Source organism: Pecten maximus, unplaced genomic scaffold, assembly GCF_902652985.1.
Source record: "Pecten maximus unplaced genomic scaffold, xPecMax1.1, whole genome shotgun sequence".
Classification (NCBI taxonomy): domain Eukaryota; kingdom Metazoa; phylum Mollusca; class Bivalvia; order Pectinida; family Pectinidae; genus Pecten; species Pecten maximus.
Window position 1 is genome coordinate 12,423 of NW_022982742.1, and position 15,582 is coordinate 28,004.

General features: G+C 34.9%; 2 protein-coding genes across 3 annotated transcripts; one reads left to right on the forward strand and one right to left on the reverse strand.

Annotated features, from left to right (window-relative positions):
* Positions 1–455: 455 nt before the first annotated feature.
* On the reverse strand, positions 456–7,847 carry LOC117320888. Of its 2 annotated transcripts, none has more exons than XM_033875375.1 (4): positions 7,732–7,847; positions 3,878–4,840; positions 3,212–3,389; positions 456–2,547 (listed from the first exon to the last, which is right to left on the reverse strand). In XM_033875375.1, the coding sequence occupies exons 1-4, from the start codon at positions 7,811–7,813 to the stop codon at positions 2,448–2,450; spliced, it is 1,323 nt and encodes a 440-aa protein (XP_033731266.1). In that variant the 5' UTR covers positions 7,814–7,847; the 3' UTR covers positions 456–2,447. The 2 variants fall into 2 exon arrangements, with proteins under 2 accessions (XP_033731266.1, XP_033731264.1); XM_033875373.1 differs by having other exon boundaries at positions 3,212–3,392.
* A 1,518-nt stretch (positions 7,848–9,365) lies between these two features.
* On the forward strand, positions 9,366–15,169 carry LOC117320887 (zinc finger CCCH domain-containing protein 6-like). Its single transcript, XM_033875372.1, has 2 exons — positions 9,366–9,585; positions 13,311–15,169. Exon 2 carries the CDS (start codon positions 13,313–13,315, stop codon positions 14,900–14,902), a length of 1,590 nt encoding a protein of 529 aa, XP_033731263.1. The 5' UTR covers positions 9,366–9,585; positions 13,311–13,312; the 3' UTR covers positions 14,903–15,169.
* The last annotated feature ends 413 nt before the right edge of the window (positions 15,170–15,582 follow it).

Below are 15,582 nucleotides of genomic sequence, written 5' to 3' on the forward strand. Positions count from 1 at the left end.
TCATCGTTATCACTGCTCTGTCTTTATCGTACTGATAAAAAAGTTTTGTTATTTTGTATGACATAACCATAAGGGTTTAATGTCATTACCTATTGTAACTTTTGAATGTTTTAAAGTGTTAACCGGACGGAGGGACGGACGGACGGACAAGATAGACCTGTGGGATGTAATTCTTTGTCTGTGAACTTGTGGGGTGCAACCTACAAGTAAATGATATTTTCAAATTCTAATATACGTTAAAACCAATTGTGCAGAGAGTTTAAATGATGAATTTTGGGTAGGAAACCAAATGACAATATATTTTCTATAATATATATATATATTAAACAATATATTTCGTCTCCTATAGGTGGCGGAATAAATCGTTAATGCACCCCACAAGGATGTTGAGAGAGTACGGATTAACAGACAGACAGTATTTATCGACTAAGACAAAAACAACATTGACGACTGAATTCACAAGAAGACGATGACTTTATTAAGTAAACGCTGTCCAGATTACGGACATCTTAGAGAAATCAGATACGGAAGCTGTATAAGACTGCCAGTGAAACACTCCGGACAAGACTGGAATTTCTGCAAATTCAAACGTTCCTGCTTGTCATTAACAGAATAACTTTTTCCTTTTTCCTGTGGTCGTGATTTCCTCGTCTCTTAGCCCGCTGTTCTAGCTAGACGAGTAATAGAGAAATCTTAAACGAAGAAGTGAATTGAATCTTACAAATTAGATCTTTGAGAGTATCGTTTCCTCCTTCCTAACTTCCATCGACATTTCGATTCCGGTAATAGTACATGAACTGGCTCACCTTCATGAATATTACGATGATAACATTTGAACTCGAAGTTGCGAATCATTGTGACGTCATGCGGTGCCAAAAACGGTTTGAAAGTCCATTCCATTAATCCATTTTTTTTATTCGTAGGAAGAGATGAGTTTATTTTCATAGATTCATTTGATAACACGTTATGATACACAGTGATGAACTGCTGAAATGTCTTCTTCAATTAGCGGATTATTTCATATATACTTGTATTTTTCTCTGGACTCTGTGGAAAAACAACTGGCTACAATGACTTATCAGCTTTCAGCTTGATTAAACTGAAATGTTATTAAATCTCTGCAAAGCTGAAAAGAGAATCAAATGAATAAACAAGCACGTCATGGGAATGACCTAATTCTGGGAGGTTTCCTTTTAAATTGGTCGCTTTTCTGCTTAGACAAAAAGGAAGAAAAAAAATTTAAGTTGATATGCTGTTTCTTTGGGAGTAATGTGAAAATCTTCTTTTATTTTGCCTACGTTTTTGTTTTATCAGTGTTTCCATAAAAATGAATATCTTGGTATTACTTTGATTATGAGAAGGTTAGTTAGTTTTACGTTCTTAACGGTACATTAGCACTGTATAGGTCAGTAGGGCTAAAAAAGGCGAGTACAAAGCATGAGCAAAATAAGCAAAAGTCGGAAAGATTTCAAACAAACGAAACATATAAAAATGTAAATATATATTGTAACACTCCCGATTAGTTTAAAATTATTCCATGAGAAGTTTGTTAGCATGAATGATATAAATCTATACATTATATACACTATGTTATGTTTTTAGTTGTCAATTATCTAGTACATAAATGATTGATACAAGAAAGGTGACATTGGTCAAATGTTGAAACTGAAATATATAAATGTTTAATAGTAAATGCAATACAAGTTTTCATTTAATTTTTTTAGAAAGGCTGAAAATATCTAGTCAGATATAAATTTCGAAAAAAAAAACATTCATGACACTAGCTTTTGTTGACAAAACATTGAATGAAGGAGCGACAAATATATTTGACGAATATAGAAAAATATCACATCCAGACACACAAACGTACTTTTTTCTTTTAAAAAATATACAATATTTACATTGATGTAAATGATGCAAATTGTAAATGTAAATTGATGTGCTAACAATGATACAGGAAATTATTCTGATTGTAACTTAATGTAACACCGTATGAAAAATATAGTACAAGTATCTTGATTATTAGATGGATTCTGTCGATAAATATCAGCATGGATTTCATTCCATATCTATTGGGTTCCGGGTTCGGCTATCACTATAGTACTCATTCTCGGATTATGGAACGGTGAAATAGGAAAACTTATATTTTACCGGTTTATAATTGGCATAATATAGGCTGGTTAATTATGAGATAGCATAGATGACGCTCAATATACTATTTAAGTTTTCTATAGTAAAAATGAAATAACAGTTATGATTGTTTGCAATGTTGTGCATGCTTGAGAAGACTGAATTTAATTTACAGCCATGCTGTGGTGTTAATAAAATCAATGCAAAACGGTGTGGCTTCAATAAGCGGTATGGCTGAAATATTTATCTCTATATTCCTGATCACAGGGCTTTATACAAAATGGGATCGGATACAGACAGGGCGTCGCCGTTCGTTTTCACCGTCGTGACACCGTGTTCGTGGGCTTGCGTATAAACTCAACATCCCGATCACTTCCTTTCAGACATATTGTCCTTTGGGCAAAATTGTCGTGGAACCTTGAAAGACAAAAAGAAAAGGGGATAACAAATGCAAACATGAATATACATTTGTGCATAAATGCTAGCAGCATCAAAACAAAGATTTCCAAGTAGGAAGGCTGAGGATCAGTGTTGAAGGTTAAAGACGAGGGACAATCAACAAAAAAGTACAAGGACAATTAAACATAAAAACAAACAAACAAACAGTACGAATACAGACAGAAATACACAAGAGGATAAGAGATAGTAAAAAACCGTAACAAACAAGCAACGCAAAATATTTTACGAAAGTGTTGTCACACTGTAATGTTGCTTTGAAACTTAACCCCATCAAATTGCACTGAATATAGCAGGTAAAGACCAAATTAAAGGACTTTCGTTTGTCTCGGTCATAGGGTAGAACCGATGTGGCAACCGAGTGCGCTTAACATAACAGATATTATTGATGAATATTATCTAGGTTTAATCACCCGATTAATAAATTTATAAACCGCCAGCCATCTTCAAACTGAGCCAACAGAGTTTGCTTTACACCATTGAGGAATATATATATATATTGCAAAAATGACAATTTTCACGTCAGATATTATACAGTGGCTTCAGTGACCATCGAATACTTTGCATTCATTTTACCAACGAGATTTGATACCGAATTACAAGAGATACGTTTTATTTAACATACGAATCTTCTCTGATGGCTGAGGTTCGATGAACTACGTCCAAGCATTCTTTGTACATTTGCTCCAGTCTTCTACTCTCCAAGCCACCCAGGGTATGGTCACCTTGTCCCTCGATCCACATAATCCACTGCTGTTGTGGGACACTCTCTTTTGATGGACTTCTGTTATAGCATCTTTCGTCTACTGTCATGGAAAATACTTAGGTAAGAAACACAATTACGTATCAGAATGAACGGAAGATAAGGTGTGCATGACAAAAGTAGTATCTAACGTGTATAATGTAAATAATCAAATGTATCATCAATAACGAAAATGAATAAATTTCAACAATCATGATTGGTATTGCTAAAGTAATACATGTCCCCTAATGGCCTCTGCTAAAAACAATAACAGTGACCTTGAACTTTACCTGAATCCCTGAAACTCGAACTTGATCTGTACCTACTCATACTGAAGTTACATATCAATTTGACCAACATACATTGATGCATGACTGAGAAAGAGGAGGGGTCTGAGTGGACAGACATTATTTCTTTATTTGCTTATTTGATTTGTCTGATAACGAAATGCATATGCATACATTTATTATGATGCATGGTTAAAATCAACGTTCTGACAAAATTCTTTACACATCATATTCTACATGTACAAACTTGACCAATACGCACCGCTTTGTTCACTGATGGTTTTCTTCAAGAGCTGTTGAATCCGTTGCTCTGAGATGTTCTCTAACCCATACGATTTCAGTATGGATCGCGTGTGTGGATCGGAAAAGTTATGACACCGTTTACATCGTGCAGAAAACTCGCAGCGATCCAAAACGTAGTATTTGCATACATGCAAAAACGTGCACGTTCCTTTCTTGCTACAACCTTTGGCATTGTAGAACGTGCATATCTCGGGAACCGTAAGCCCTCGTCTGTTGCTTAGTTCGAGTAGTTGGCTACGTACTTCATGTTTAATCAGTTTGTTTAGAAAATGGTAACGTAGAACTTGGTCGTTATGTTCAATATCTTCACCATGACCATGCCTACACCCAGAGGAGATGCATTCGCTCATGATGTGAAATTTACACAAATGAAGGTCTGTACATGCATTTAAACACGAGCCTGGTTTCGCACCATTCGTTTTACAAATCTGAAGCTTAAAGTTATAGCTGACGGTCTTGTCTTCTCCCAAGGAAAACACATTCTTGTATTCCTTAAGGAAACCTTCGAAAGTTCCATCACGAGCTATCCTCTTTATGTCACTGCCTAAGATGTCAGAATATACCGAACGTTTGAGCAGGTCCATGCTGACTTTATCAGTTCCTTTCAGTTTGATAAGTCGCTTCACTACTTCACTGACGAGTTCACGTGGATCTGTTTCAATGTCAGTCTTCCTTTCGCGACGTCGTCGTTTTCTGTGGGGTCTCGTCATGGGCTCGGGGTCTTCGTCATTCAATAACCGCCTTATCTGCCTCTTGTGTTCAGATAGCATGGCGTCATGTTCACTTGTAGCTCTCCTGGAAGGGGAACTGATCGGAGAGTGTTCTCTTTCATATACTGGATCCCTCGAGTCTACGTTGAAAGGATGACCTGCCGAAAGTACTTCACTTCGCCTGTTCTGGGCATAATTACTTTGTATTTGAGCTGTAACAAGAGACAACAGTTTAAGGTTAACATGTGAAAACATGAAAGACACATTTGGCCGGAATTAAAGTAATCGTACGATATGCCGAGTTTAACCTATCTCCTCAGCAAGATATACTAGACTTTTTCATGATCTTATCAAGGGTGCAGAAAATATGTTGACATGGAATTTATGCAGTTATATTTTATTTACCCATGTCGATATCATCTTGATTATTGAAACTAAATAAGTCATTTTCATTAATTTTGCTTTGAATTAGTAAAAAGGAAATGTTTTTACTATGAAAGATCAATAATATACAATTTGCGAATTAGCTTATATGCTGATTACTATTAGCATTCTTCAAACGACTATGCTATCTGTAACTATGGATCTGTGACTTTATAGCATTACTAAATTAGCATTCGTATTAACAAATATAAATGTTCAAACAAAAATCATTGCATACATGCACAAGATAGACACGCTTCATTGAAGTATTGATATTTTAATATAATTTCATCTATCAATTCAATTTTCTACGACATAAAATTTTCCGAAAAGCGAATTGCGTACTCAGAATTGCTTTCAAATTGCCTTCAGAGCGAGCCATTATGAAATTTAAAATATTAGGCATACAACAAACAATTAACAAATAATTTAGATCAATGCTTTTTGCTAAATCTTGCGTGATAATGACCGTTACTATTATGGATGATCGTCCTTGGTAAATGACAGACTATATATGGTTTGTAATGACTCGATATTGACTGAGTATCTAAGTGCCGATATGGATTTGCTTATAAATATACGTCTGTCATAATGACAGGCGGTGCAAAGGTCTACTATTCGAGAAAGAAAAATACTCCATGTACATCATCCGACATGCTCTTATTCCTAAGGTAACGACATGTATACCTCGTGGTAGTGTTATATTAACAGAGTATCGTTATCGGCTCATTCTTTAGTTGCCAATCATGTTTTTTGCCGGAAAAAATCGTTAGATCCGACAGACAAGTCAATATTCAAACACAACTTTCGTACTTCCGTATCAACAAAAAGGCGCTTTATGAACAGCCAGTTTGCTTGGTTTGCACAGTTGATCGATTTAGCGCATGCGCTTCAAGTTTGCATGAAGATCTTTTGCCTTCACTACCGAGTGTTATGAAACCATTAACTGTCTAGGTGTATAATCTTGTGTGGGATATGTTTGCCTCACCTGGGAGTTTATTTCATTGAAGATATCACCCAGGGTTATAACATATTTATTTTTATTTTTACGCTGCGTTTTATAACACGTCATTGTATATAAAATAGATTTTCGTGAAAAATTCATAAATAAAAATAAAAAATTATGTACATTTTTGTATATATCTAAAAAAAATACAATATATAATTTATTTCACATTGACTATTTGTTGATTTCGTTTCAACACATTTAAATGATGCAAACAACAATTTCCCAATTTAACACTGAGTACTCGATTTTGTATTTTGTTTTGAGTAATCTTCACAACGAGAAATCTACTATCTGGACTGTTTTTCCTAGGTTTTTATAACAATAATACCGACGTCAATATTTGTTGTGTGGTTATAAGAAAGCTTTTGTGTCAATTCGATGTTTTTTTCATATGTATCCTGTATCATACAGGTGTAAACCTCTATTGTACTTAAAGCATTGTCAAGTACAACATCATTATTATTTAGTTATGTCGGGCAGAAGAAAGAACCCTCTGTCTCGCTTGCTTAAACAGTTACAACGGACTATACAGTAGATATTATCACTCCTCAATACGAATTGAGTTGGAGACGGTTCAGGCAAAAATGATTACAACTGCATATGTTGTCGTTCTGAGACTCGTCATTGATGTTCAGAGACTAATGTATTGCTAACAACCAGTAACTCAAGAAAAAGTCGAACAAAATGACAAAAAGCTGGGGAGATACAAAGCCCTTGTATCTTATTTCATAGGAATGTCTAGTACACCTTTACCGAGTAGCTATCGAACTAGAGACATATGATCTAAATTTGTTAAAAATGACAGTTTTATTTTAGGTTTAAGATATCGAAAACTGGTTAGTAGGCTAACTTTTAATGACGTATTGTTATAGCAACTATAGAAACACATCATTTCTAACTTTAACTAATGCTTATATCATAGAAAATAATTCCAATTTCTTCATTTTTGACCAAGACAACTGGCGATTGTATGGTAGATACATATAATTCATGATAGATATTTCACTTTTATAATGAGTAGATATTTAATTGATTTATCCTTCAGTTAACTTTACAAGTAACATTTTGTTCAGCTATATTTATGTTGTATACCCATGTAGGCTGTAAAACAAACAATAAATAAATACATAAAACGATAAATAAATGAATAAATAAATAAGATAAATTGATAAGTACAATACATGAATAGCTTGAAATCACGAAAGAAGATATATACATATATATTTCTAGGTCTAGTTTTTCCCCTTTTTGATGAGTTTATTGGTTTTAAATGTAAAAATGCACAACTTGATATGAATATTGTTTAGCCAGCTCATAAACCCAAATATCTTATCATATATTAACGCCAATCTTCAAAGAAAGAATTTGGAAGTGAGCCATAATATTACAGAAATCAAAATTATTTAAATGAGCTAGTTCACTGAACGAACTATGTTATCAATTGGTTACCATGGAGATGAAACCGTATCGAAGTGAGAAAACACACTTCACACTGAATGTTAAATCCAATAGTTTATTCCACGAATTTATTGAAGTATATGACAATATTAAACATCAATTGTTAGATAGGTAATACTTATCTGTTTACTTCCTACTTTCAATTCTAATTTGCCATCATGTTTCAGATACTCTGTAGGCCTACTGCATTCTGCTGATAAAGTCACAACTTACCGCATCTGCTGGTGTGCGAATCGCCATAGAAAGCTGGTGACATCGAGCGTCTCCTGTCACTAGATCCTCTTTTACTACCCATACTGAACTTAAGTCCTGAGCTTCATGGTGCCGTATGTCTGAGCCGCCCTTGACTACAGTGTATCATCGAGACAGTACCCCTTTACATATACCCGATCTACATGTATACACATACGGCCATCTGGTTTCGTTTCCTATTATGAAATCTATTATGTCCTGTCAATTCTTGGAAAAATCATTTGCATTTTCTCTTTTTGGTTTTCTGTAAATAATATTGTATGACGTTGTTTTTTTTGTTGTTTTTGTTTTGCTTTTTGTGGTAATATAGACTTATGCGAATAAATTAATCAATAACAAGCTTGCAATCTTAAGTTTGACCAAATATCAAAGGGAGAGTGTTCATCAGAGGGGAGAGGGTGTTAGTTATTTTTAAAACAGCAAGTGATAGAGGAATACTCGTTGATGAGACATGCTTGGACACTGAATTCACATGCCTTGACGACCGACATGTATTCCTACTTAGATCAGTCATCTTTTAAAATCAACAATCTATGTTGTTATCACAATTATTCCAGCCAGTTTATTTGATACGGTCGCTTAAGTACATATCAGAACTATTTCACGATATATCATAGCCTCTCCTTCCTGTTTCAAAATATGAGTTCTTCCTTATGTTGCTCCGTACCTACATAACATGATTTTGTTGAGATAAGACGCAAAACGATCCCATAATAGACTAATTTCCCCGTATGTAATAGGGACCTCATGCCCCGTCCATACAACAGTATACCACTGTCCGTATGATTCCTCGGATCATATTACCAGACAGTTAGTGTTCACCGTTGCATGATCAAGGTACAGAGTACAGCGACGAGGTGTAAAGGTTAGTTTGCAATATAAAGGTATTACATATGATATATGTATAATCGGCAGCGTTAGATTAGAGCTTTATATTAATTACCTGCACTTACTCATACAAATGCATTCACATATGTGTGTATACATCACGTCACCCAGTAAAACACTACCATGATCGCTATACACTGATATCGATACCCAAATACTTTTTTCCAGACTAAGAACTAATAAGATATTCTGTTATATTCTGAAACGCGTCAGGACATCAACGACGATACATATTTGCAATTGCTAAAAAGTATTCTTTTCGCGTATTTGAACCAAATCAATTATGTTATATTTTGAAACGGGACAGCGAGAAAATCATCTGTAAGATGATAAAGACGTACTCTCAATCATGAATTGCCCTACTGAAGTTTCTGGAGAATGCATACATCTAAACAAGTCAAGAAAGAAACCATATTAATTTTGGTCACTTCCGTGTTATCGGATATTATCAACTTTATCATCATTCATTGCCAGCCCCACAAATATTACATGTTATATGTTATACAAACTATATAATTGAAATGCTGTATCATTCTTCTACACTTTATAGAAGATAATAGACAGACGTTCAGGATGGCAAACATTCAGAACATAATAATGTAACTAAAAATAAATGCTGTTTTCAGAAAGTACTGGGATTTAAAATCCATTTATAAATAAATCCTTGTCATCCATACTTGTTATAAATAGCTCGAACAGGGAAGAACTATCCGATGACGTAATTTGTATGTTTATCTTCGTGTCGTTATTGTCTATCGATTGTACTGTGCATTTTGACCTGATAACAATGCATTTTTATCTTCCATTTTACAATACATATTCATCTAATTGAAAGTGATGACTACAATTGACTGGAGACAATGAGGATGACTGCATAACACACTATACGGATATCGCCACCGTTCAACAGGGTACCTCTGATATATGGTTAGTACTATATGATGTCAAAATTATTGAAATATAGCTTAATATTTGTTTAAATAATATCAACTCATGAGCTAATGAACAATGGATAATAAATACCTCGTATACTCTATATAATAATTACTTCATGTAACCAGTATTTGTGTACATATTTGATACTTAAAAGGTGTATGGTATATTTGGTGAGTAATAACGCCAGCATGATCTAAATATATATCTCTTTGCAAAATCTGTCGTCTGCTTCGTGAACATTTTTATGTGATCTATTTCTCTCTTTTGTCAGTAACGTATTCTTATTTTGAAGTAGTTTTGGTTGAGGTAATGTTTATATATCTTTGTGTCGTACATGCACATGTTATCTGTTAATTGTTAACAATTTTGCCGCGATACCCTGGGTATCACATACTCTAATTGAAGAGCACGAAAGTGAACGTGACCTCTAAAGTATCGGGGATGGCCCCTGACAATATTTAGATTCTATTGTCTATGTTTGAAGTATTTGTGAGTTTTAAACATTTGTTTCAGCGTTAAAGCTCTAGTCTATTGTTGTTTAATTATGTGTAAACATAACAACGTTTCTTATTTTTAATAGTATCTATGTCAAGTGGCCAGCTTTCCACTGTATACGCACATTGCTTCCTTTCTTGTAACCTAGCTGTTTTCTTTTTTGTGTATCATTTTGTTAATCGTACTGTTTCCTCCAAACATATCTGAGTGACCTGTGAAATAATATATACTTGGTATATCACCCCTGTATAGTAGGAAGAAGATGTGACCAAAGCAGAGTTATCTTTATATGATAACACTTTTATTTTATCTGAGGGTTTGGTTTGAAAAACTACTTACTAAATGTTGAAAGAAAATGTTATACCCTAACATCTTGATAATAAGCCACGGCTCAGTTTTTTATAAGGAATCCCAGGCTTATTTAGAAGCAGGCTTATTTTCAAGTCATTTATCCAATAAGGCGATTAAGGCTTATTTATGAGACCGTCTTGTTTTGGGACCTTTCATCGGTGACAAAAAATCATTGATGGATATAGTACCCATCGTCACTAATAAAAGTTAATGAAATCGTCAGCACTACTCTTAATTACTCGAAATCACTTATATTTATCCATTTCGTCCTATAGAACTGGACTAGATTTACAGGTGGAAAAAAATATTGCTCATGAATAAGACCTATTCCTTGTATAATATTCGATATTGCAAACGCACAGCTAACCCTGAGCAAAACACATCACGTGATCACGATGTTATGTTCTTGTAACTTATCTATTAGCAAAGCCATGCATTTCAAACCATACCCAAAATGTCTGTCGTCATGACATCTGATTACAATATCGATTATATCAGGTGATGTAGGATAGTGGTCACTTTACATGTATAACGTAGGGATAACAGGTACGTATATCATTACGTAAGCAAGGAAATGAAATATCGCCGGCAGATGTCACGTACTCGACATAATTAACAGGTTAGCATACCTGGAGGGGTGGGAAATACAATTGATGTATAGTCGATGTTGTAGACAATTACTCATATTATCTGAAACTTTCATACTTATCCTGCCGCGGCAGCTACATACATATTTATACATGTAATAGTATACAAAGTAAACCTGCTGATAAAACATCCAAACAATGAAGCTTGGGTCGGAAACAAAGCCAGACAATTAAAAATTTCAAATCGTGTCATATCTCCCTCATGCCTGACGGTAAGATATTACATAGACTGCATATCTGGATGTTATAAATGAGATAGATACTGTTTCCATGATTGCACAGAGTAACGGTAGGGGTGGGGTGGGGTTGTATTATGTGATACAGACATTGTGTTAACTAATAAAGTAAGCTTATTTTTGAGATATATTTTAATACTTTACTGCAAGAAATCCATAAACTTATTTTCAAGGCAGGCCTATTTTCGATTCAGGCTTATAGTCAAGATTTTAACACGATTCAATATGTAAATTGAATAGTCTTGGGAAAGTCTTTGATAAAAAAAATCTGTTTATTTTGTATGCGTCATGCTAGTTTGTGGATGTATATCAGATAATCTAAATTAACAGAAACCATGTTGAAAATTTTAATAGTAATTAAATTGTGTTACTTTGAATATCGTTGCTTTGCTTCCTGATAGAACGCTAGAAAGCATAGGTAAACTTATCTGTGTTTAACTGATATCGTACCTAGGTTTCACTATTCTGCTAAAGATTGTAGAAGTTTTATTTAGCATTGAGGAGGGTTATCTCATGCACAGAGTGTACTTGTTTGATTTGGTGTTGTGTTACAGGTTGTCGTTATTGAAGTCGTTTATACATATACGTATACGACATAAAAAACAGGAAGCGATATTAATATATACATGACGTGAGTTTTGTATGTTTTTTTTTTTACTAATGTTACATAAATGGGACTTGGAATATGTGTATTGAACACTGGGTATGTTTGTTATAACCCACAGAGACTAGTTGTTGGTGCAACATTGTATAGTTTCGTCCCACATTAAGCAAGATATTTCTATGTGAATGATTTTAGCGCTAGGACTATACTATACTAACACCGATGATTATAACTGCTCCTAGATATTTTTATTGTCGTCCATTTATGACTATGGATCTGATGTTTCAATATTAGTTTTAAATATTTTACGAAAAAAAAATGATATATTTAGAATTTATTCTGTATTTAGAATTGATACTGTATTTAGAATTTATACAGATTGGTTAATGAATCTGAAATGTAAAATCTTAGGGTATGTCAAATAGATAAAGCAGAGAGTCTTACCTTCAGGGGTACCTGTTCTTAATAGCCTTGCAATTGTTTAATGGCAATTGAGTATGAATCACTATTTATAATTTTCCCCCGAGTTGTCACTCTAATGAGCTACTTGGCAATCAGAGGGAAAATTAAGCATCGGACATGTTATCTTGAGCGTTTGTTTTGTTATAAATAGTTACGTTCGATATTAAATTTTGACCAGACATTGTAATTTTATTTTTATTCTATATAAATGTCGGTAAGTGTTTTCTGTTCATAATTCAAATTCGGCGAGAACAGGACCCTCGATATTCGTGACAGTGAAATGAGTCATAACTGTTACCTGCGTATACATTTTGTATATTTTATTTACATATAAATATTAACGTGATGTAGACCTTATTAAACGTGACCGATACAATGAATATAACAATGACTTTTGATACACGTGAAATTCAAATGATAAGCAATACTGACTCTATTGGGTTGCCCCACTAGCCGAGAACTACTCGGTTGTTTTTGGAGAAGGATGACTGTTGTCGGTATAATCTGATCGAATGTGGAGACAAACACTCATACACTCACCACACGCACACAGCGTGTACATAGTTCATCCTTATAGGGCTAAAGCTGTTCATAGGACGTTAAACAATGTAAAATCAAAGTAACACAAAATATAAACTGATTATGTAAGACAAACGATAATACTATAATGAGATTGAAATATGAATAAATCAGTGTGCCTATTATGAAGTAATATATCTATATTGTCAGTAATCAAAGGGGGAGGTAACTTTTACATTACTATAGAAAAAAGCATATGTGAGTATGTTTTTGTATCAAAATGTACATAGGAGTGGACTAATTTATATCAAGTTTAAAAAAGCCCCACAATCTCGCTCAAGTAGTTCGGATCTTGTTTTTACGTGCATATTCAGTGACGTAAGTTGCTATCATGTGTTTTAGATATGGAAACCCAAGGAGATGGGAAAAGTGGAAGGAGAAGAAAAAGAGGTGGGAAGGGTAGAAAAGGAAAACAGGTGGCTTCGTCTGCTAGTCTGGAGACCCAAAGTACAAGCAGTAGGAAAGTAAACCCAAAAGGTAACAGCAGTATTGTTAATGATGGGACTAATGCAGGAACTAGTCTACGGGGACAGAGAAGACAAACTAGTGAAAAATCAAAGCCAAGAGGTACTGATGAAGAATCACAATTCAGTACCAAGTCAAATATGGCCAGCAGAGAACCTGCTTCGATACCTGTAGGAAGAGTACCGTCAGCACAAAGTTCATCACGTCTCAACACTGGCAATAGCGGCAAGGCAGTAGATCTTTTACAGCAAAGCAGACCTGCAGAAAAGACAAAACAACAGAAGCTGCCCTTGAGTTCATCGGACGAGTTCCTGAGTGAAATTGTTTGTCAATTAGCAACCAATGGTGGCTCCTTACCAGTCAAGACGTTTCGAAAATCACATGGACACCTTTACGATAGTATGATCAAACTTTCTCCCGACAAAACTGTTCGTGGATTTGTACAAAAATATAGTCATGTTTTGAAGGGACGTCCTGATACGGGCACCATCGATGTTTTAACATTTACCCCTGATTTGGAAATTTGTAAGGCACATGGAAGTAATGCCGGCTCATGTACAGTAGTAGACTGTAGATGTTTGCATATCTGTAAATTCCAAATGATGAGTCAATGTTCAATGGGAGAAACATGTTTCTTCGGCCACAACTTAAGAAACACGTACAATAAATCCGTGTTGGAATATTACTTTATGAATAAATTGTCTAAACAACAGATTCGAGGATTCTTGTGTAAGATGAACAATAGAAGAGGGCTTACTCTTCCTGGAATATGTAGCTTCTACAATTCGCAGAAAGGCTGCCGAAAGCCAGACAAATGTCCCTTTCTTCACATATGCAAGCATTACATCCTCGGTGATTGCCAATTCGCCAGGAGAAAATGCAGCTTCTCTCACGAGATATTTGATAAACAACCTCAGAGTATATTGAGTAAATATAGTCTAAGCGAGACAACATTTGAAGAACTTCAGAGAGTCTTGAAGGCAGAACTGCAGGGTACGGAATATTCCTCATCTTCAGATGAACACTATACTGGGGATTCTTCATATGATGATCAAAATTCAGATGTATCATCAAATGAGCCAGCAGATGTGGAGGAAATCTTTGAAAATGAAAGTGATGTTCGGGATGATATGAAAACTGTTAACAATGGGCTTCGTTGTCTTCCTGCATGGAGCTCGGACTCTGAATCTCGTCATCTGCCGCTTGAAGGCGGACAGCAACCCAAAGTGTCAAGTAGCGAACATGTTGAATTAATGTCTCCACCGATAACATCAAGTACTGAGGATGGAGACATAGATTCACGAGTGACTCGCAGTCTGCCTAGTTCTAACCCCCGCTGGCAGGTTTCGACAGCGACAGACAGGAAGACAATTGAACTGGGGGCCAGTGATCGCCAGGAGTTAGAGTTTCTATACCATACCTACCTCCGAGCAAGAGAGTGCACCGTGTCATTGAATGGGAAAAAGTAAGTACAGCTCATACTACCAAACGAGTAAATATAAAAACCTATTTGCAGTTTGAAATGCTAATGTCATATTTCTGACCCCGGTGCTTTTTCCTCTACTTTAAAGCAATAAAAATCCATGATCTGAATTTTGTTTTTAAATGGTGACGTTCGATTGAATTTACGTAACAAATGCTAAAATGAAAATTATATTACTTGAATACTATAGTACTTACTCTATTGAACATCAAAGAATTTGCAACCAGACCATGTTTTGTCCTTTCATGAAGTAGGTTTTTTTATTGTAATAAATCAGCCTTCGGTGAAATATGTAATTTTCAGACACAGAACAAAACAAACAAAAACAAAAGGATTGCATGTGTTTTTACTTTTTTTTTTAAATTGATAAACTATCCATATTTTATCGAAAAGAACAATGGTTTTACTGCTCTTACTTTCCTATAATATATATGTTTTGTTAAGACCGTCTAGGTTTCTTTACAAACCAAACGGGATATCATAACTTCACCGCTGAAATCTTATGAATTTCTGGAAGTCTTGTTTTATGTGACCTAGTATCCTATATGTTCACGTTTACATCACCGATGACCATCGACATTTCCCTGCAGCCGAATGTTACCCCAGGAAAGAGTTGATCATGAATGTCCGGTGTGGATTGACTAGGACCAGGGCCCCCCAGTCTAT